The sequence below is a fragment of the Brassica napus genome, chromosome A1 (genome assembly GCF_020379485.1).
Source record: "Brassica napus cultivar Da-Ae chromosome A1, Da-Ae, whole genome shotgun sequence".
In the NCBI taxonomy this organism is placed as follows: domain Eukaryota; kingdom Viridiplantae; phylum Streptophyta; class Magnoliopsida; order Brassicales; family Brassicaceae; genus Brassica; species Brassica napus.
The window spans coordinates 16,854,348-16,877,662 of record NC_063434.1 but is presented as its reverse complement, the minus strand read 5'-3'; the positions used below and the strand labels follow the sequence as shown (position 1 = coordinate 16,877,662).

At 45.0% G+C, this 23,315-nt stretch overlaps 1 protein-coding gene across 1 annotated transcript; it reads left to right on the top strand.

The window, feature by feature from the left end:
* The first annotated feature begins 10,554 nt into the window (after positions 1–10,554).
* On the top strand, positions 10,555–11,532 carry LOC106417044 (tol-Pal system protein TolA-like). The gene has a single exon (XM_013857909.1). It carries the CDS (start codon positions 10,555–10,557, stop codon positions 11,530–11,532), a length of 978 nt encoding a protein of 325 aa, XP_013713363.1.
* Positions 11,533–23,315: the final 11,783 nt, after the last annotated feature.

The following is a 23,315-nucleotide window of genomic DNA, read 5'->3' as shown; positions in this document are numbered from 1 at the left end:
AAGCAGACCCTTTACGATCACCCTTTTGAAGCTCCTCCACAATAGGAAACCCGCTACGAGGACGAAGATGAAGCCGACCTTCATTTCCGTTCAGAGGAGCCAAGTGATAAGAGAACAGAACCTCATTAATCCCAAAGGATAAGTTCTCAAGGTCACCCAGGTTCTGAATGGCCACGAGTAATCTCCAGGATGGAGGATTCAGCTTGGAAGGAGAAATCCTGAAGAAATCGCATAAACTCGCTACAAGCGCTGGGATCACACCTCTAAAGCCGGTATCGAAGAAAGCCTCGTAAACGGCGATATGCCCTGGGATGAAGCTAGAAGCCCGTTCCTCCGGTGCTAGTATCCGAAGAATAGTGGAGGAGGAAAGAGAGTACCTCCTCCGCAATTCTACCAGGTCATCTTCACTCACGGAAGATGCAGGACCTATCGGCGAGGAGATGCATACGCATACGGAACGGGGGCTGCTAGGTCATGCTCTGATCCCGTGCCCGGATCAGGAGAGCTATCGGATCGAGAAACTGGATAATCCATTCTTCTCTTTGAACCGGCCCTATTGGTCATTGAAGGTGTCAAAGAGGCGAATCGTTTGGACATCATCAATCGGTTCCTAAATCGATAACTGGCGAACAGTAAAATGAACAACTATGGGCCTAGGAAATCACGAGGGCTAAAGCTGGAAAGGTGTAAGCGAAGAGGGAAGAGAAAAGCACCTGAGTCGAAGATATGGGAAAGCAAGGAGCGCAGAAACATGGAAATGGCAGAAGAATATATACGGATCGTACATCTCAGCAGATCTCGAACAGCGAAATTAGAAATTCAAAAATTATTTCGTTTATGCAAAGGAGAGAAAATATTAGTCGAATATCTGATATTAAAAGATGGAATCTTCCAAAAGCAGGAAAGATCCCTTGGTCTCTCCGACTCTCCAGCCCGCGCGTGACTTAAAACATCAGAATTCCAGCCTCATCATCTCCAGAAGAAAAGAGAAGCTACTACTAGACTCCGGTCAGACACGAAGGAACCGACCCTCACCTGGGTTCAGAATGAGTTCCGCCTTGAGTGGAACCCAGGATAGCAGGATCAATGGAACGGGGTCCTGCCTAAGGGAAGCCTGCTGAGAATGAGCAACCCTGGTTGACTTGAGTGCATAGGTTATTCCCCAATTTCAATGACGATAAGGGAACGCTCCAGGCAGGACCCAGACCCTCGGATCCCCGATAAGGGAACGCTCCAGGTCCCCGCTAGAAGGAACCCTGAGTTCGGTCCCTGGAACCGAACTCCCTTCCAAGAAATGGAAAACTTCCGATAAGGAGAACCTTCCATATTTCCGAATATGGAAGAGTTTAACCTAAGGAAACCGACTCCTAGACGACTATATAAGGACTACTAAAACCCTAAAGCAAAGGATCGACTTCCCTAAGGCTTAGAGACTAGAACTAGATAGCTAGAACTAGGGTTCTTATTCAATACTTTGTAACCACTCTTGTTCTTGCTTACTCTATCTAATAAAAGTCTCTTCAAGCCTATCGCTTTATTATCCTTCTTAAACCCTCACGAAATACCTATAAACTTACCCCTTTTCCAACGTTCCGTAGTACTCACAAAGAGCCTACACAAAAATCCCCTAACAATTCTGGCTCGGAATCACTCTCCTCCAGATTGTGGACTCGAGGATTCTCAGCTCCTTCACGCGTTGCCCCGGCTACACCTGCTGCAGGACCTGGATCGGTCGCACCTTCTCCGTAGTTAGGAGTGTTTAGATTCCCCATGGGTCGAACCTGGTTGTTGAAACGACGCTTCTTGTTGCCTGCCGTATTGCGGGCTTGGTTTTGATCCCGGAGGACCGTATTCTCCGACTGCACCTAGCTGAGCTTCTCGGCACTTTGCTCCAGCTGTTTGGAGTGTTTGTCAAGTTTCTCCTTCAGACTCTGGACTTCTGAAGAGAGGTTGAGGTTTTCCCCGGTTGCTTCCCGAGTTCGATTCATCTCGGTTATTTGGCTCTGCATGCCGTCAATTTGCTTATGGAGTTCAGCTACTGTTTGGGCATCATCGGATGGCTTGTTATGCTTGTCCACCGTCATCGTCACGTAGTTTGATTACACCCCTCCTTCTAGAGCCAAACTGTTAGGGGATTTTTATGTAGGCTCTTTTAGAGTACCACAGAATGATGGATAAGCTAGTTCTATTAAGTGTTTGTATATGTTTCGTGGGGATTTAGTAAGATAACTAAGATATAGGCTTGAAGAGACTTTTATTAGATAGAACAAGCAAAAACAAGCGAGGTTACAAGGTATTAGGTAAGAACTCTAATTCTAGCTGTCTAGTTCTAATCTCTAATCCTTGGAGAAGTCGATCCATTGCTTTAAGGATTTAAGACCTCTTATATAGTCGTCCTGAAGTCGGTTTGGTTTAGGTTAAACTCTTCCATATTCGAAAATATGGAAGGTTCTCCTTGTCGGAAATCTTCGATTTTTTGGAAGAGAGGTTGGTCTCTGGGACTGATCCCAGGGTTCGTTTTAGCGGGGACCTGGAGCATTCCTTTATCAGGGACCCGGGGGCCTGGTTCCTGCCTGGAGGCTGGAGGAAATGATAATGCTCACTAGTCTTCTAGATCAGCGGTTAGCTCTCTCTAGCAGTCCTAGCATGACAGATTAGATTCAGGACAGGATGATCAAGGATGCTTGACACATGCAAATTCCTAGGTTCATGTTCTAGTTAGAAAGGCTAAAACAAGCATTAAGAACAATCAATCAATGAATATCACAACTCAGCAAATCTATAGTTGGGGCTAATCCCTCTAACCTATTTGAACCCTAAATCTAACAAGTAAACTACTCAGACATAGCTAAGCAATTCATGACACAAAATATAGATAAAAACTGCATAGCATAGAATAGATGAATCAATGGAGTTCCAATCACAAATCTCTATATGATCTTCTCTCCTCTGAAAGTAAGAATACAATGGTGGCTGAAAAACTCTCTGAAAAGAACTCTCTTGCCTCCTAACACTTAGGCAAGTATATAACTATTAGGTTAAAAACTCGTCAGCGGTAATCTTGTAATTTGGTGAAGCCTTGGGTTTAAAGTCGGCTGGAACCAAGTCGTGCATCTTACATCTCGACATTGATCGATGGTACAGGATGTACATCGATCGATTGCTTCTTCTTCATTTCGACCTCTAATGGCCAGCTCGGATGAAATCTCTTTTAAGCTCCTAAATGCTCCATAATCATCACTTTACTCCAAGATACTTCTGAACCTGAAAACATACCTAATAGGATAGAATATATAATATATAGATAGTAAAACACTTATATACCATGGATGAAAATGGGTCAAATCCATGGTATATCACGTTCTTAGGTTGTGGACAGTCCCGTATAGACTTAATCTACAGACACGCCCTGATCAGACATGATGTGTCCAAGGAAACCAATACTTCTTTGCCAAAAACTACACTTGCTCAACTTAGCAAAGAGTTTATGTTCTCTGAGCCATTCCATCACCGCCTTGAGATGACTCTCATGGTCTTCTTTGCTTCTGGAATATACAAGTATGACATCTATGAAGATGATTACAAAATTATCCAGAAAGTCTCGGAAGATACCATTCATCATCTTCATGAACGCTGCTGGGGCATTGGGCAGACCAAACAGCATAACCACAAACTCATAGTGGTCGTCTTCCGTATATCATTGGGCTCAATTGGGATCTGATGATACCCTGAGGTCAAATAAATCTTGGAAAACCACTTGGCCCCCTTGAGCTGATCCAACATCTCATCAATCCGAGTTAATGGGTACTTGTTCTTCATAGTCACCCTATTCAACCCTCGGTCAATACACAGCCTGAAGCTACCATCCTTTTTCTTCATAAACAGGACTGGTGCTCCCCAAGGCAAGACACTCGGGCGTATAAACCCTTTGTCCAACAACTCCTCAAGTTGTTTCTTTAGCTCGACCACCTTGGCAGGAGCCATACGATATGGACTTTTAGACATTGGGGTCGTCCCTGGTTCTAGTTATATTATGAACGGATCAGCCCTATCAGGGGGAATGTCCTGTAGCACCCAAAACACCTCCTCAAACTCTTTGACCAGTGAAATCCCATCTGGGTCACCACCCCCTACGACCTCCTTAGTGGTGATTGTGGCTATATAAGCCTCACAACCCTTGGCAAGCATCCTTTCCGCATGGATCGCTGAAACCACTAAGCTCCCAGAGGTCGGATACATAACTTGGAACCTGATCGGGGGTCCACACCCACTCTCAAACTGCACACTTCCTCGATGACAGTCTAAGGTGGCATGATTTTTTCCAAGCTAGTCCATGCCTAATATCACCTCGCGATTCTTAAGGCGGATAACAACCAGATCCACATGCATAACCCTGTCCTGGATCATCACTGGGACAACCCTTACCTGCCCTAGTGAATGCATCACTTGCCCACCACCCGCACTCACTATGCAGGGATCATCCCCCGTTCCAATCTGGAACAAACCCTTTCCGATCAACTCTGGACTCACAAAACTATGTGTAGCTCCAGTATCAAAAAGTACTTGTGTTTCCACACGCCAATACTTAGGGTCCCTACAAAGACCCAATCTAAGTATATAATTCGTTCTAGGGTCCGTACCATGCAATTCTACTTAATTGAAAAAGAATAAGTCAAGAGTCATTACAGTGATCGCCTTGAATGGTCCAGCCGCGTACGTGTCTTTGGACAGCTCATAAATTCACGGCATGGAGGTATGGCCTCGGTTCTGGCTCGGCTTGCTTGCCTCACCACATCCCTTGCCCTGCTCCGCTAGCAGCTTAAGACATTCCCTACGGAAGTGTCCGGTCTTACCACAATAATTGCATTCACTGGAATCACCACTCGAGCCCCGCCTGCGGCCATACTCTGACCCTGGGCAGTCCCGAGCTAAGTGATCCATCTTACCACAACGGGTACAAGCTCCCACAGCTTTCTAGCACTCGCCGCCCTGGTGTCTCCCACACTTGGGACACTCAGGCCTACCACTTAAGGTTTTACCCTCCTCGGCCTGGTCCCTCTTGTGTTTCCGGTCACCAACATGACCACTAGAAGTCCTCTGACTCTTAGATTTCATCTTGAACTCCTCGGCGAGATTAGTCTCGGTCATAGCCATCCTCTCAACCAGCTCGGACACAGTGTGGAATGTGCGAACGGAGCAGTATGTTCGGAGCTCGACCCTTAGGCCTCTGATGAACCTGCCAACCTGAACTGTCTCGTCCTCCAGGTCCTTACCCACATAGCGTCTGAGACGATTGAACTCCTCTTTGTACTCCCGAACTGTCTTGCGACCCTGACCAGGTCTAAGAACTTAGACTCCAGGTGCTCCCACGCCTCAGCTAGGAAGTACTTGTGGTTAAACTCAACCTCATAGTCTGAGAAGCAGTACTTCTGGTTAAACTCAACCTCATTGTCTGAGAAGCGTTCAATAGACCCATTGGTACGCTTATCCAGAGCCAACCACCAGTTGTGTGCGTCACCTTCCAGGAAGTGAATCGCAATGTCCTTCTTGTAGTCCTCACGGCAACGGTTTGAGCTGAAGTTGCGAACCAACTTGCTCCTCCACTTGTCCGCCTAAATAGGATCAACACTTCCTAAGAACTGCTTAGTGTTCAACTTGAATATTTGAGCTAGCACACTCACGTAATCCACTCTCCTAGCTGGCCGAGCTGGTGGATCGGTCTACATCACTTCTACATTGGCCACAGCTTGATCCTCGACTGTCTCCACAGCTGTCCGAGCTACCCTTGAAGCTTTCCAAGCTACCCTTGCAGCTGTTTGAGCTACCTGAGCTGCAGTCTGAGCTGCCTGAGCTGCCGTCGGAGCTGGGGTGACCTGGCCTACTGAGGAATTCACCAAGGGAGTGAACGCCGTAGTTAAAGCCAGCACCTGCGTGCCCATCATCTGGACCGCGGCCAAGACGTCCTTCATGGACGGCTCTACATCTCCTCCGCATCAGTGTTCAATCCGGTCCTTTCTCATGCATGATAGGATTCAGCTTCCTCTTCATGTCTCAGCTCCTGCTGATTATCAGCATCATCAACCTGAACCTCAGTAGGAATGATCGGCACCACAGGCTCTCCGGTCTAATTGTGTACCAATCCCGTCTGAGTTGGCAACACTTGGGCCGGATTGGTACCATCCGCCAGTGCCTGTCCGGACGCCCAAGCCGCTTCCTTTCCTTTCCGAGACTTAGTCCTCTTAGTACCCTTAGGATTAAAACAAATAAGGTTAGTCAAATCACATAAACCTCATCAAAACCTTAAGACTAAGCAAAACAACCAAACAAAACAATTCTACCGTGAGCCTCAACAGCCGGATGTGTGGTGAACACATAACCCCAACAAAATCCTAGAATCAACTTGGCTTTGATACCAACTTGTAAGACCCGATCCCGGCATCTCAGCCCAAGTTGATATGCGGCCTTAACTCCTTACTTATGTCTAATTGATTCCGGTTTTAAGTCTTTAGTTTCTAAGTTAATTTCAAGGTATTTGAGGTTCAAGACAAGATCGCATGATAATATAAACATAAGGGGCAAATCAATTGTTAAATATCAAATGAGATCCATACATCATCTATTCGTTCATACTAATCTATCATAAGATCGCTGTTTGCACAATAGGCTATCATAAGTACTTTCCTAACAGAGTATACCCAAACACCACACATCTTCCCATGCTGGAGTCCTCACGGTGCCTTTCCTTTACCACGGTCCAAGTCCGATCTTGAAACTAATCCATACACATCAATCAACAACAAACCGATATCCTAACAACAAGGTCTAATCATGCATGGTTCGGTCCCCTAGTTCCTTAATCAAAACCTATCCAATCTATCCATAGAACAATCGTCCACACTCAGATCCTTCATAGGATCAGGCGCGCCTAAGCCAAGCCACAACCGGATCCCACTTAAGGCGATCAGGACCATCCGATCATGCGATAGTGTATCCAATCATGCTTAAGTCTGGCCAAAGGCCAAGGACTTCATTCCTGAACCGGCCAAGGCCTAGGTTCATAGTTCCCTGTCAGATCAACTCGAATCCAACATAATAATAAGAGAAAGAAGGCGATTCAGAATTGATAGGGAGATGGATGTAACCGCTTGCCAAACCGGCCACCAGCCCGATCAGATCAACCGCCGGCAAGGGCCAATGGCTTGCAGCTTACACCACTAACCTTAGGAGTTCTCTCTCCTGGTACCATGTCCTTCTCCTTTTCCTTCTCCTTCTGTGTGGTCCATCTCTTCAGTCTGGTGCAACTTCCTCCCCTTGCACCCTTTCGCTTATAACTCCCCAAAACCGCCTCCAACTGCTCCTTTTCTTGTCGGTTTCAAGCCTGGTTCAAAGGCCTGAACCCTTAGACAGATCGTCCAACACCACAACCTCGCCATCTAGCCAAGCCGCCATAACCGCCCATGTAACCGTCTAACTGCCTCGGACATGAACACTCAGCCCAGCTAAGTTGAGCTGATTGCTAGCTGCCTCCAGCTGAGTGAGCTAGTCCATCCAGCTCCACCAGCTGATGTACACTGACTGAGTTACCATCGCGCTTCCCCGAGCTGACTGAGCTGAACTATCGCCTCACCCAGCTACCGCAACACTCGTCCAGCTCTCTTGAGCTTGTCTCTGCCTTGTTTTGGTTAAGTCTCAGCTTCCTGATGCCCTTAACCTTGTCTTTGAGCCATGAGATGCTTGTCTTTAGGTCTGATGAACTCACTGGTGCATCTCCTCGCACCATGGCTTGTCCCAGACGATCCTATCTTGGATCGAGGACATGACAGTCTTAGGCATTCCGTGCAACCTAACAACTTGTCTAAAAAATAAGTCAGCAACTTGCACAACATCATCAGTCTTATGAAATGGAATAAAATGAGCCATTTTCAAAAATCTATCAACAACCACAAAGATGGAATCTCGTCCAGCCTTAGATCTAGGCAACCCAAGCACAAAGTGTGGGAACCGAAATTTCCCAGAGGACCAGGATATCTGCTAATACCACACGTCAAGCAATCAGAACACGAGAATAACAACGATAGAGTATAAGAAATTGAAAAGAGAGCAAAGAAGATCTTATTCCGAATTTGCGTATGAGTGTTTACAACAAGGTATAAACCTAGGCTCAAAAGCTGTCGGCAAGATTCCTAGTTCTAGCAACCCTAAGACGGCTAAACCTAATTGAGTCGCAGCTCGAAATAACAAAAACGGAAAATTGCCTAAATGCTCTAAGTGCTAAGTTTGCTCTGAAAAAAGTCTCTCCCACGCTCCTCGCCTAGGACTCCTTATGTACTAGCTCGAAGGTCGGTTTACGCTTTTACTCTTCTGCCCTTAAGCCGTCATAGCATAAAATGGGAATCAAACGCTCAGGTACTCCTGCCCGAAAAAAAAGAGCTGAGATACTCCTGCCCGAAACTGACCAGATTTGGAATTTAATATATCTTTAATTAAATCAGAAAATTTATTAAAAGACAACAAAACTAAGAGAAACATCCATAATTACAACTCTACCTAGGACTATCCAAATCCGGACCCAGAACCGACCAAAACAAATCGGATATCCACTTCCAGAAATTGAATTCCCGAAAACGTACTCAAAACGTTTCCCCTCCTCTCACTAAGTACTCCACTAAGTGAATAGCTATAGAATTTAATTTCGAGTTCTCTGAAAACCCTACTCAATTTGAATCCTCAATCGACAATCAAAAACCCAAATCATGATGAATCGAGACGATACGAAGGCAAAAGAAGACGGCTCGAGTAGTGTAGTAGGAGATGAAATGGTAATGGGTTCATTCTCCGGAGATGAAGCAAACCCAAGGATTATCGACAAATCTGTCGCCCCAGGAACCGACCAAAGTCCCCAAGATGCAAATGAAAGCGAAGAAAATGCAAGTGGAAAAGGTGAAGGGGAGGAATCAAGAGAAGTAGACGAAGGAGAAAAAGAGAAGGAAGGCGGAGACGAAGGAGAAAAAGAGAAGGAAGTCGGAGACGAAGGAGAAAAAGAGAAGGAAGTCGGAGATGAAATAGAGCCCCGAAGAAACGACGAAGAAGCTGATGAAAGGGCGATAATTCCAAGTCGACAACATGAAACTGAGTCGCATGCAGATTCGGTAAGTATTGAAATTGAAAACTTTTACATAGATGATTTGAAAGATTAGATAAGTGTGGAAAACTAAGTGGAATTTAGAGTTAGTGATTGCTGAACTAAGTCGAAGTTTTTGAAACTATATGTTGATGGTTGTAAGATGTCGTACGTGATCCGGTTCTCACTTGAGTGCAGGTTGTAGATGACGAAGAAAAGGGCATGCTACCGCTGAAGTTGCACTTTCATTCAAGCCAATATCAAAAGTCTTTAAAGCTTTCAGGAAAGTGTTACATTGACACGGCGATAAGAACTATTCAAACGATCCTGAAAGAGAAGGAGGTGGAATGGTTCATAGAGCACCCACAATTCCAACATTTCTTCCATATTAAAAACCGAAAGCAGAAGTGGATGGGAATGTGGGTTCTCGTTTTGCGATCAGCTTGTGTTGCGAAGAAGCATGAGTTATGGTTTGTCGTTAATGGCGTCCCAATCCGATATTCTCTTAGAGAATTAGGACTCATTTCTGGTCTATACTGCCATGAGTATCCCCCCAACCATGAGAGGTTGGGTGGTACAACATTCATGAACAAGTATTTTGGAGGGAGAAGGGTAACATACGCTGACCTGGAGAAGCAGATGTTGGCAATGAAATCAAAGCCATCTGAGGATCATAAGAAGATGGCCGTTCTGTTCTTCTTAGCCAGCATCCTTGTCGGAGGCCGAAAAAGTGGTGAGTGAGCATCACCTGTGGACAGTTTCTTCCTGCGTGTTGTTGATGACCTAGATGCGTGTTTAACGTTCCCTTGGGGGCGGTATGCATTCGAACATAACTTGAAGGATGTCTCTAGCTTTTTGGACAAATGCAACGGGGTTGCGGCGACGAGTTGGGTTTTTACAAGCTTTCCTATCCCTCTGGAGGTATTCTCAAGCTCTCTTCAACATAGTTGTTTAATTGATGTTAATGTCTTTTTGTTTTGTGTTGGTAGTTGTTGGCCTTTGAGGCAATTCCAAACTTGAGGAACCATTTCCGAGAAGATGTGTATGGTGCAAGCAGTGGTTGCCCGCGGATGTGCAAGATACAGTACAAACGAAAAAGTGGAACCAAGGAATTCAGTCTGAAAGCTGTGAACAATAAACTTGGTAATAATACAAAGGTAATTGATGTTTTATGTGTAGTCGAATTGAGGAGAAGGGACTTATGAGACTTATGAAAACTTGGTGAAACTAAGGTAATTAGTCTTTTTTGTGTTTTTACCACAGGATATTGAGAGTATCTTGGTAGCAACAGCAGCTGAGGAGGAACTTCTGGAAACCATAGGAATGGACAAGGAGAGTTGTTGGGCCGATGATGCCGATGATGCAGCAGTTGATCGTTGGCGAAGATAATACGGAAAGGGAAGAAACAAGTTTTCTTTGAAGAACAGTTCCGCATGGATTTTGAGTCTCGCACAGGTCAGATTGAAGGTCCCACCAATCCTATCGGAGGACCAACGAATAATGCACAATCTGGTCAGGCTCATGCAGATTCGGTGGAGGCTACTGGAGCTACTCCTGGAGCTGAGGCTTTAAAAGCGATGGAAGGTCGGCTTATGAATGCAGTCCGAGATGCAGTTCGAGATGCTATGAAGGGAGTGAAGGAAAAAGTCACTTCATTGTCTACGCAGCTAGGTCTTCTAGAAGAGGAGGTGAAAAGTCTTAGGTTGAGTGTTCCCGGAAGTGACAATCCGGCGGTCCAAGATGATGGTGATGGTAGTGACAATAGCGAGTCGGAAGAAGAGGATGGTGATGTGGGTGGGGATAAGGAGTCGGAGGAAGAGGATGTTGATGTGGGTGGGGATAAGGAGTCGGAGGAAGAGGATGGTGGTGACAATAACGAGCCAGACGAAGAGGATGGTAGTGACAATGATGTTGAAGATACCATTCTCGATATTTCAAAGGATGTGCAGAGGGAATATGGTGATGTTGACATGGATGATGATGATGCGGAGATGTATGCACATGCTGTGGAGGCCGAGAAAAAAATAAAGACTAAGGCAGCAGAGTCGGTAAACACGAAAAAAATGAGGTCGAGAAAAGATGATGACAAAGAAGCAGTTCCTGTGAAAAAGGTTAAGGTGGACCGTGGTGATAATGTGAAGAATCCCATTCAGCTAAGAAGCAGGGCAGCAGAGGAGAAGACAGCAGAGAAGAGGACCAGAGGTGCAGAGAAGCAGAAGGCAGCTGCTGAGAAGAAGGCAGTTGCGGCAGCTAAGAAGAAGGCAGCTGCTGAGAAGGAGGCAGCAGCTGAGAACGAGGCAGCAGTTGAAAAGGAGGCAGCTAAGAAGAAGGCAGCAGCTAAGAAGAAGGCACCAGCTAAGAAGAAGCAGAAGAAGCCGAAGACAAAGAAAGTAGGTAAGAAGACCGAGTGAATTCCGTATGTGGTTGTTTTAATGTGGATGAACTCTATTCGGTTTGTATGACTTTCTTGTTTGATGTTGAAGGATATTCATGTTGAAGACTGGTATTTAAGACTTATGTTATATATTGGGAAACTTTAGTAAGTTTCACTTTCAACTTAGTGTAACTTCGTGAATTTATGATATTTCGTAGATCGTGAAATAGGGAGAATAGGGAAACTTTAGTGTAAGTTTCACTTTCAACTTAGTGTAACTTCGTGAATTTATGATATTTCGTAGATCGTGAAAGAGGGAGAATAGGGAAACTTTAGTAAGTTTCACTTTCAACTTAGTGTAACTTCGTGAATTTATGATATTTCGTAGATCGTGAAAGAGGAAGAATAGGGAAACTTTAGTGTAAGTTTCACTTTCAACTTAGTGTAACTTCGTGAATTTATGATATTTCGTAGATCGTGAAAGAGGGAGAATAGGGAAACTTTAGTGTAAGTTTCACTTTCAACTTAGTGTAACTTCGTGAATTTATGATATTTCGTAGATCGTGAAAGAGGGAAAATAGGGAAACTTTAGTAAGTTTCACTTTCAACTTAGTGTAACTTCGTGAATTTATGATATTTTGTAGATCGTGAAAGAGGGAGAATAGGGAAACTTTAGTAAGTGTCACTTTCAACTTAGTGTAACTTCGTTAATTTATGATATTTCGTAGATCGTGAATGAGGGAGAATAGGGAAACTTTAGTAAACAACAACAACATAAGAACATAATCTCAAGCAAACAACAACTACAGATAGTAGACTAATGTCATGGACCGGACGCATCTCATGGAGTGGTGGGATTCTAACGGGTTAGATTATACTTCAGTTCAACAATCTCTGCAGCCATCGCATCCATGCGCTTCCTTAACATTTCAACCTCTTCCTGGACTCCGAAGACCCATGGTTGACGGAAATGGAAGCCATCATTCTAGACGTAAAACGGGAATGTATCAAAACCCGAAAGTATCAATAAAAAGTCTGGGCGTTTTCCATAGATTACCTCATAATTTTTGCAAGTGAAGTATTTTCTCCCCGGTAAAGTATCAAAATCGGTTGGATACTTCAGGTTCCGAGACACCTCGTTGATGATTGTCCCCCCACAAGGGCATCTGGTCGGAATCCCACACTCGGCATCCGCCACGCAGCCAAGCATGTTGGTGTCTCTCTTCCAAGCCTTCATCTGCCTATACTCCTCGTCTGGATGAGTCATGATTCTAAGTAACCTAGAAATCTAGAAAGAAGAGGGACCGGTTGTAGAGAGAAATCTAGAGAGAGATTGAATAGTAGAGAGAGAGAGATTGGCTGAGGTAAATGGAGGGTTTAATACACGTCTACGTCACCTCCGCATCGATTTTGTGGAAAGTCAAAAATCGAAAAAATGGGTGGGGAAATTCAAAAAACTGGGCGGGATTTTTTGGTGAAGGATTTTCGTGCATATAGTTTCACTTAGTTTGTAGTTATACAAAAACCTTTAAAGTTTTACTTTTCTGTTTTTTTTTTTCGATTTTGTTGGTTTTACTGTACTTAGATGATTGATTTTATGGTTATACCTGATATATTCTATTTTCTATCAACGTTTTAGATGTGCTCATGTAGAATAAAATTTGATTTCGTGACATATGTAACTTTTCTAATTTCCCCGAGGTAGTGTATACAAAAAATATAGCTAACAATGATGTATTCCCTTCCCATTCGACAGAAAATGTGTTCCAGATTATAATTTTTTCACTCGAAGTTTTTCGGATTTCACAACATGTTGAATACGTCACGTCATCTTCCTAGAACATGGATAAGTTATGTCATCGCAACTGTAATATAAATCATCAACTAACGAAAGGTTACATAACGAAAGTTTCACCAAGTTTTACAAAAATAAAACGAAATCACTTTAATCAGGTTTCACTAAGGTTCTCATTCATATAACACTTCAGTTCCTTCTGTTCCTTCAGGTCCTTCAGTTCCTCGAGTGCTTTGTGTTCCTTGAGTCCCTTTAGGTCCTTCAGTTCCTTCTGTTCCTTCAGTTCCTTCAGCTCCTTCAGCTCCTTCAGTTGCTTCAGCTCCTTCAGTTCCTTCAGCTCATTCAGTTCCTTCAGTTCCCTGCGAGCAGTTGAAATAGCTAGCCAGACCCCTATTCGGGATATACTTATTAGGACGGGGACGGGGCCAACTTTCTCCCGCCGAAGGATGCCTTTTTTCCTGATGTCTTCCCTTTCTTTTCTTGTAGTCTGGAGGTAGAGGACACTTCGCCGCCGCGACTTCTTTTGGAACCATCCAGTGAGTTATATGAGGGACTGGATATATAGTCCTTCGATACGCTTTGGCCCACAGTGTAATGAAGTAATATTTCGAAATGAAATCGTACATGTCACTCAACTGTAATGGTCTATCATGCTTCAAACACTTAATGATAGCGCCTATTGCATGTCTACATGGGTATTTATCTATATCAAACTTCCTGCAACTGCACGTTTTATGTTGCAAATCCACGGAATAAGTCTTCCCGTCTGCTCCAATAACACTGTATTCAAGCTGAAAAGTGTTCAGCGGACTCACTGTAAGTTTAGAACCTTTCGGTGTTCTGTTATGCAATTTGTTCTCCACCAAAGGAACCAATTTTCGAGATGACGGTCCTTCTGCTGCATCCTTCCTATGTCTGTTGAACCACTCAGACATTTTCTCAATAACTGTATCAAGCATAGGCAATAAAGACATCCTTCGCGCCTTTTCAAATACTGCATTCAAAGACTCCGCACAATTAGAGGTGTCTATGTTGTACCTAGCACCGGGGAAATGACACTTCGCCCACCGTTCGACTTCGACACTTTTATCAAGATACCTAGCACACGATGGATACCTCTCCCTAAAATCGTCATACTGCTTTTTAAACTCAGGCTCTGAATAAAGACATGCAACCTTTCAGAATAGTAGTGCAACCTCGTCCCTGCCATGATTGACATGACCTTTCACATTATGCGATATATGCCAGATACAATACCCATGTTTAGACATCGGATACACTTCAGCAACAACTTTTATCAGACTTGGATTTCTGTCTGAAACAAACACCAATTCCGTCGAATCCAGTATAACAGTTTCCAGCGTCGTGAAAAACCACTTCCAGCTTTCGTTTTTCTCCCCATCAACCACAGCAAAAACTATTGGATAATGGTGAAGGTTTGGATCCTGAGCCGTGGCAATAATTAAACAACCACCTTCAATAGTCTTCAGGAAAGTTGCATCCACAGTGATGACTTTCGTCATATATTCAAACCCTTCAATGGAGGCTCCCAGCGCAACAAATAGGTATCTGAACCGGTTGTCTTTATCCACTACCAAACTTGTTTTTGTATCCGAGTTCGCCTTCTCTAACATATACAAATAAGTAGTCAATATTCTATATCCCTTCTCGGGATCACCACGAATATCCGCAACAGCTAGTTTTTTTCCTCTCAAACATGTCGTATACGACACTTCCACACCCACTTTCCTTTGCACCAGAACGACCAGGATTTTCGCTGTTGGTGTCTCATATAGTCCCGGATAATCCTTGTGCACTATAGCTGCAACACATCTTGGTGTAACTTTCCTTTTCTTTCCAGTACTTGAAGTTACGCGAGAGCATGAATGCATATTCCTGTATGTTCTAATCGAGAACGCTTCAGAATTATTTATCTTTGTTGCTCTCACACTCCATTTACAACCTTCATCAGCTCCCCGACATTTCACCACATATCGACCCCTGTCCGAGTTGCAAATACTGATTCTGAAACAGTTCTCCTGTGATGCTCTATCAATAATATCTTTCACAGCTTCTTTACTCTCAAATTCTTGAAACAACTGAAGACCCAAACCATCTTCCCACTCTTTAAGCACTGGATTTTCTTTTGCAACACGTGGGAGCTCAACATAGTACGAACTAGGATGAACACCCATAGAGTTATCCACGTCGCCCTCACTGTCCACGCCCCCTTTGCCGGCTTGTCCATTAACAACATTAGTGCCCCCTTCGCCGGCTTCTCCATTAACAACATTAATGCCCCTTTCGTCGGCTTCTCCATTTATAACAACATTCTCCACCCGTTCAGGCCCCGGCAGATATAGTTCTGCTTCTTCATTGCGAGGAAATAGAGTGAGTGCACCCTGATTACCTTCAACTTCGGGTAATCCACTCGCAAGCTCACAATAGTTCCCACCATATGAGATTTCTTTCTCAACTACTGATTGTTGCTCCATTACTGGAACTATTTCCATATCTTCGATGACCTCTACATGCAAAATACTTCTTCTTCCCTCTTTATCCACTGATGTCAGATACACATACACATCTTCATCATCCAAAATATATGATTGCCTCTTAGGTTCTACTACAAGTGGAATGTAACTCAGATTCATCCTCTTTAAACACGGATCTATGCTCTTCTACTTGCATATCCTCTCCTTCAAACATGAATAAGTGATCTCATCCAATGATGATGTCTTAAAGGATATATCATACAAACGACCATCGCTTGGAATCCATTCATAATCATCTCCAGATTTCGCATATTGTCCATCATAGTCAAAGTGTATGTTTGTAGAAGAATAACCCATTATTTGTTGTACCAAATAAAAGTATACAATTAAAGTTAATCCTAGTTATACATTTTTGCTATTAAAGTTGTTGGGGTCAAAATCGGTCACGACGGAATCAATGTCTGAAAGTCCGTAAAAATCAGCATAACCGTTTTGACGAAAAGTAATCTTCGTAAAGAAATCTTTACGAAGAGCCTTGCAGTAAAATATCGTCCAAATCTCAATCGAACCACTAAATACCGATTGTCCGAAGGCAACAGACATGTATCCAAATCGGCCGCGGACAAGCTCGAGTATGGAAATCAGACCGCGGACAAGCCAAGCTCGATCGATACGCGGCAACCAAGCATGCACACAGCTCGGTCGCTACGTAGCGACCGAGCTCGAGCCAAGCTCGGTCGCTACGTAGCGACCGAGCTCGAGCCAAAGCTCGGTCGCTACGTAGCGACCGAGCGATCGTCCCGCTCGGTCGCTATGTAGCGACCGAGCTCGAGCCAAAGCTCGGTCGCTACGTAGCGACCGAGCTCAGCCAAGCTCGGTCGCTACGTAGCGACCGAGCGATCGTCCCGCTCGGTCGCTATGTAGCGACCGAGCTCGAGCCAAAGCTCGGTCGCTACGTAGCGACCGAGCTCAGCCAAGCTCGGTCGCTACGTAGCGACCGAGCGATCATCCCGCTCGGTCGCTACGTAGCGACCGAGCTCGAGCCAAAGCTCGGTCGCTACGTAGCGACCGAGCGATCGTCCCGCTCGGTCGCTACGTAGCGACCGAGCTCGAGCCAAAGCTCGGTCGCTACGTAGCGACCGAGCGATCGTCCCGCTCGGTCGCTACGTAGCGACCGAGCTCGAGCCAAAGCTCGGTCGCTACGTAGCGACCGAGCGATCGTCCCGCTCGGTCGCTACGTAGCGACCGAGCTCGAGCCAAAGCTCGGTCGCTACGTAGCGACCGAGCGATCGTCCCGCTCGGTCGCTACGTAGCGACCGAGCTCGAGCCAAAGCTCGGTCGCTACGTAGCGACCGAGCGATCGTCCCGCTCGGTCGCTACGTAGCGACCGAGCTCAGCAAAGCTCGGTCGCTACGTAGCGACCGAGCGCTCGTCCCGCTCGGTCGCTACGAAGCGACCGGGCTCGAGCCAAAGTTCGGTCGCTGTGTAGCGATTGAACCTTTCCGAACGTCAATACGACACCAGTTCTTGCATTCTCGTCAAAACCTTCGAATGCTATCTCCCGAAGACCGTAGCAAGCTCAGTCCATGTTTCCCGCCATTCTAATTCATCGATCAAACTTCGCGGATTAGAAACCGCGGAAAACTCGTAGTAAACGTGTCGAGTCGGAAGACGGCCCAAAGGGACCTAAAACACGACTCGAGGCCCATCCTACGATTTTCCTAATCAAAAGCCCGTAAACCACAGCCTGGTTTACGCTTGGTCCACAAGGAAGGATAAATGTCAAGTTTCCGCGGATAAATACGGAAGTTTTGAAGATAATTGTGAAGATCGGGAAAAATGGAATATCTCCATTTTTATGCTATGACGGCTTAAGGGCAGAAGAGTAAAAGCGTAAACCGACCTTGGAGCTAGTATATAAGGAGTCCTAGGCGAGGAGCAAGGGAGGGAGCTTTTTAGATTCGGAATTCTCTGCACTTAGAAACTTTAGGCTTATTCTCGACAAGTTCGGTTTCTATGACTGGCACTCAATTACTAGACGAACTCGCCCAGGCAGTTCGATCTCTTGTCCAGCTCTATCAATTGAACTACGTTCGGCTTGATCCTCGAAAGGGGTACGTAGGCAGCCTTTAACAAGGTTCAGTCCGAAATCAATCTAAGCCTTTTAGATATCTTTTTCGTCCTTTGTTATCGAGCTGCGACTCAACTAGGATTAGGGTTTTATGTTGCTAGAACTAGGTAACTCGCTGACGGCCCCTGCGGCCAAAGCCTTTGTATTCTCTTGTAATGATCGCAACGCTCTTACGCGGACTCGAAATAAGATCTACTGTTTTCTCTAAACTCGTTTGTTATCTTTTCATGATTTCCGCATATATTCGATCACTTGTCGTTGGCTCTCGCAGAGATCCGGGACCTCTGGGAAATTAGGGTTTTCCTAGTTTCCTTATTTAAACGGAAATCGACAGTGCGAATTTCGGTTCCCACAGTTTGGCGCTAGAAGGAGGGGGGGTTACGGATTACTCTTACTCATGGCCACAAAACGCTTGATCGAAACGATGTTTGGATATATGAAAGACAAACTCGCAGCACTGACTGCTCCTATGGCCAACGCTTACGCAAACGCCGTAGTTTTCAACAAAATCGAAAACTTAGTCGCGACCTTCCGCCACAGGAAGAGCACTAAAACAAGCTCGCGATTCCTCCTGTAAACAAGAAGGGAAACGATAAATCTTATCAAAACCCCGTAAACAAATCTCGATGCATAAGGGTTTTACCAAAACACGTTTTCCGAAAACATTTCGGAAGGATAAAACTTGTTCTCCCAAAAAAACCGCTGAAAAACCCCTACGTTAATCGCGGAAAAAGGAAACACAACAAAACGATTACACAGCTCGGTCGCTACGTAGCGACCGAGCACGCACACTGCTCGGTCGCTACGTAGCGACCGAGCACGCACACGCTGCTCGGTCGCTACGTAGCGACCGAGCACACACGCTGCTCGGTCGCTACGTAGCGACCGAGCACTCACACGGCTCGGTCGCTACGTAGCGACCGAGCACGCACGCTGCTCGGTCGCTACGTAGCGACCGAGCACGAACACGCCGCTCGGTCGCTACGTAGCGACCGAGCACACACGCTGCTCGGTCGCTACGTAGCGACCGAGCACTCACACGGCTCGGTCGCTACGTAGCGACCGAGCACGCACGCTGCTCGGTCGCTACGTAGCGACCGAGCACGAACACGCCGCTCGGTCGCTACGTAGCGACCGAGCACGCACACTGCTCGGTCGCTACGTAGCGACCGAGCACGCACACTGCTCGGTCGCTACGTAGCGACCGAGCACGCACACGCTGCTCGGTCGCTACGTAGCGATCGAGCACACACACTGCTCGGTCGCTACGTAGTGACCGAGCTCAAGCCAACTCTCCACTCGCTACATAGCGACCTGTAAGGCCTCAGAAAGGTCCTCCTTTGGGTTCTCTTTTGAATCCTCGTCGAAACGCTTTTCGTTTCGTCTCAATCGGAGTTTCCGTTGAGATTTTACGACGAACACAAGTGGGAATCTTCTCGGCTTGCTTCCACTCGCTACGTAGCGACCTGTCAGACTGTCAGTCGCTACGTAGCGACCTGTAAGGCCTCAGAAAGGTCCTTCTTTGGGTTCTCTTTTGAATCCTCGTCGAAACGCTTTTCGTTTCGTCTCAATCGGAGTTTCCGTTGAGATTTTACGACGAACACAAGTGGGATTCTTCTCGGCTTGCTTCCACTCGCTACGTAGCGACCTGTCAGACTGTCAGTCGCTACGTAGCGACCTGTAAGGCCTCAGAAAGGTCCTTCTTTGGGTTCTCTTTTGAATCCTCGTCGAAACGCTTTTCGTTTCGTCTCAATCGGAGTTTCCGTTGAGATTTTACGACGAAAACAAGTGGGACTCGTCTCGGCTTGCTTCCACTCGCTACGTAGCGACCTGTCAGACTGTCAGTCGCTACGTAGCGACCTGTAAGGCCTCAGAAAGGTCCTTCTTTGGGTTCTCTTTTGAATCCTCGTCGAAACGCTTTTCGTTTCGTCTCAATCGGAGTTTCCGTTGAGATTTTACGACGAAAACAAGTGGGACTCGTCTCGGCTTGCTTCCACTCGCTACGTAGCGACCTGTCAGACTGTCAGTCGCTACGTAGCGACCTGTAAGGCCTCAGAAAGGTCCTCCTTTGGGTTGTCTTTTGAATCCTCGTCGAAACGCTTTTCGTTTCGTCTCAATCGGAGTTTCCGTTGAGATTTTACGACGAAAACAAGTAGGACGCTTCTTGGCTTGCTTCCATTCGCTACGTAGCGACCTGTCAGACTGTCAGTCGCTACGTAGCGACCTGTAAGTCCTCAAAGGGTTCTTCCTTTGCGTTCTCCTTTGAATCCTCTTCAAAATGCTTTTCGTTTCGTTTCAATCGGAGTTTCCGTTGAGATTTTACGACGAAAACAAGTGGGACTCGTCTCGGCTCCCTTCCACTCGCTATAGCGACCGAGATGACATCCTCACTCGCTATAGCAACCTGTCAGGCCTCAAAGGGGTCCTCCTTTGCGTTCTCCTTTGAATTCTCATCGAAACGCTTTTGGTTTCGTCTCAATCGGAGTTTCCGTTGAGATTTTACGACAAAAACAAGTAAACCTCATCCTAAACTCCTTGGCTTGTTTCTGCTCACCCTACCTCCATCTTTGCGTTCACTTTCGAATCTCGATCGAAACGTCTCTTGTTTCGCCTCGATTGAAGTTACCATTGAGACTTTACGATATAAAAAAAAAAAAAACCGCAAAGACCTATTTTCTCGCATGGATTCAGATTAATCGTATAAAACGGCAATGGTTAACTTAACACCTTAGCCGCCTTAACTATACGATTACGTTGGACCTTTTTACAAAAATCGACGTCTTATCTAAGGAGAAGATAACAGTCAAGTTCGGAAGATAAATGTCAAGTTTCAAAGGGTAAACACCAATATCGGAAATGGCGAACATACACGAGAATAGGAAACGGAAATGAGCACGCAAAACTGAGAAGGGACAAAACTGCATCTTCGAGAGAACTAAGGTATTTCCGACTTGAAATTTTTGAAATCAGACTTGGAATTTTCGTAGGAAATTACTTTGAGGCTGCCATAGAACTTTAGGGAACGTAAAACCTAGGCGGATAGTCTAGCGAACTAAGTTTTAAGCGATTTTTCCTGTCTCGATATATTGTCCCATAATTGTTCATCCAAATCTTGCAAACCGATCTAAACTCTCCGAAAGTCGAGAAATGATCGCCACGCATATCAAGCTCGCTTCCTAAAGAGAGAAAAAGTTAGAGACATGAACGTCGTCTTAAAACCGATTCGTTTCTGGCAATTTTCTCGGAACCGACATATCCCAAGTCGTCAACGTGGAAACAACCAAATCACAGTCCAAGCGTCGTCTATAAATCGTCCCGAATTATCGATCATTCCAAACATCAGGAGAGGAAACGTACACAACCCTTCAAAGTATCGGTTCAACCGTTTTTCTTTCGTAAAAAAAAAAAGGGGGAGTAGGTACGTATACTATACTCGTATACTCCCAAACTTCAAAAAACTTCTGCAAATCGTCAAGAATAGGCAAACGACAATCTTAATATTCGTCTAAACGCTAGCAACATATCCAGACGATCATGAACATAATCTCAAAAACTATACATCATTTCTTGTCGCAATCATGCGTACAGAAAACTTGTACCAATATCAAACTGAAACTCGACGATTAGCCAAAGTATTGAAGCCTTTTCCGGCTTCAGAAAGCCAGTTTCGTTTTAAACTTAGCGGCGAGAAATCTTCAATCACCAAAGCATTTCTTTCAGTTTCCGTTGTACCAAGTAAGTCACGGAAAAGTATCGAAAACATTTGCGACGAAGAAAACTCGAGAATATATGTAGCATCGTGCACATTAAAAGAAGCACTTTCCTCCCGATGGTTAGCTAGATCCACTTCTGGTTGACCAATTCTTTCAAGAAACAAATGTGTCATGAGAATCCTCTCGAAAAACCTATGAAAAACGTTCCGCGACTAGATCGTATTGAAATAAACTTCGGTAATACTCCATGGGTAACGCCAAGCAACCTTCACCTAAGATCAAAATCACAGCGGGAACGTTTCTCGTAGAACCCGCAGAAACAATGCTACTTTGACATATGTATACATATCACTGATTTACGACCTTCGTAAAATCGGTTATATGATATGATAAATTATCGTATAGCCCACAATCGGAAATCATATGATAAATTCTTCATAACGAAACTAAGTCCTAACAACCAAACGGTTAACGGAAAATCTAAACTTTTCGAAAATTGACCAAGTTCAATACGCTCCACAATTCACTTTAAGCCCGCAACGTTTTAACCACAATACGCGGCATGTAAGGAAAAATTCGTAACAAAGCTTCTAGAGCTATACGAAACATCCTAAAAAATGCACGAAATACATCTCGGAAGGCCAACTCTTCACAAAGCACCATGAAGGAAAACACTTGTTCCCATGGACAAATTTACACGACACCTCAGTCATAATTCCTCGATCGCAAACAAAACTATTAGCATCCGAACAGGAACAACAATTTTTGGCTGCGAACATTCTTAGTCAAACCAGAATGTTTCTCAAACACAGGGCTAATACTAAACCCTCGCAACATCGCGAAATATCTTCAAAGCCCGCGAACATTTCAAGCACGAAACGTGGCATACGAAAGAATAACAAATCTTCAGCATCGCGAGACGTCGCGGACGCCTGAAGATTAGTTCTTCGACGAAATTTCCTTCCTCGATAAAAACACCTTCATGGAAGACCAGACAGTCATACGCACTAACATCTTCTCAAAACATATTCTTCGCGAAGACTCAAAATAGTAATTTTTACCATTAAGTTTGTTGCTGATCACAACAAACTCTTAACGTCCTAAACAGACTTAGCCATCTCGTAGAAGATGACTCTCTTACATCCGACACAAGGATAATAGCGCTATAAAAGAAATCCGAAATTTTGGTCCAGCACTTCCGGTCTCCGGAGAGATGCTCGATTCCAACCATACAAGTCGTATAAGCCGAGAACCTATCGCGGACTTTAAATCGGTATGGAATCAGGATGAAACTGAAACGGGATACGTAAGTCGAATTAGTCATCGCACCCTCTAAAACCAGGAGTAAACCTAGGTCTTGCCCTAAACCCAGCGCACTGGTCTCTAACATCTCTAGGCATAGTATCAAACACCCTGATACGAGATCCCAAAATTTGTCTCTTTGCCAATATTCGAACGTCTTCAGAAAATCCCGCAAGTTTACACACTGCGGAAAACTCTCGAAACAGATTATGGATATGGCAATTCACACAGAGTTAGATTACGAGACGACAACTCGTAGTCTTCCCTCTACACCCATACAAAATGCCATCGGCAGCAACACGCCTTATAACCGCTACATAAAAACTAGACCATAAAGGTCCTACTGGAAAACTAGTCATAAGAACCTTAACTCCAAGATGAACT

Excerpts from the sequence above, each read along its gene's own strand:
- LOC106417044 (XM_013857909.1), top strand. The coding sequence starts at position 10,555 with ATGGATTTTGAGTCTCGCACAGGTCAGATTGAAGGTCCCACCAATCCT.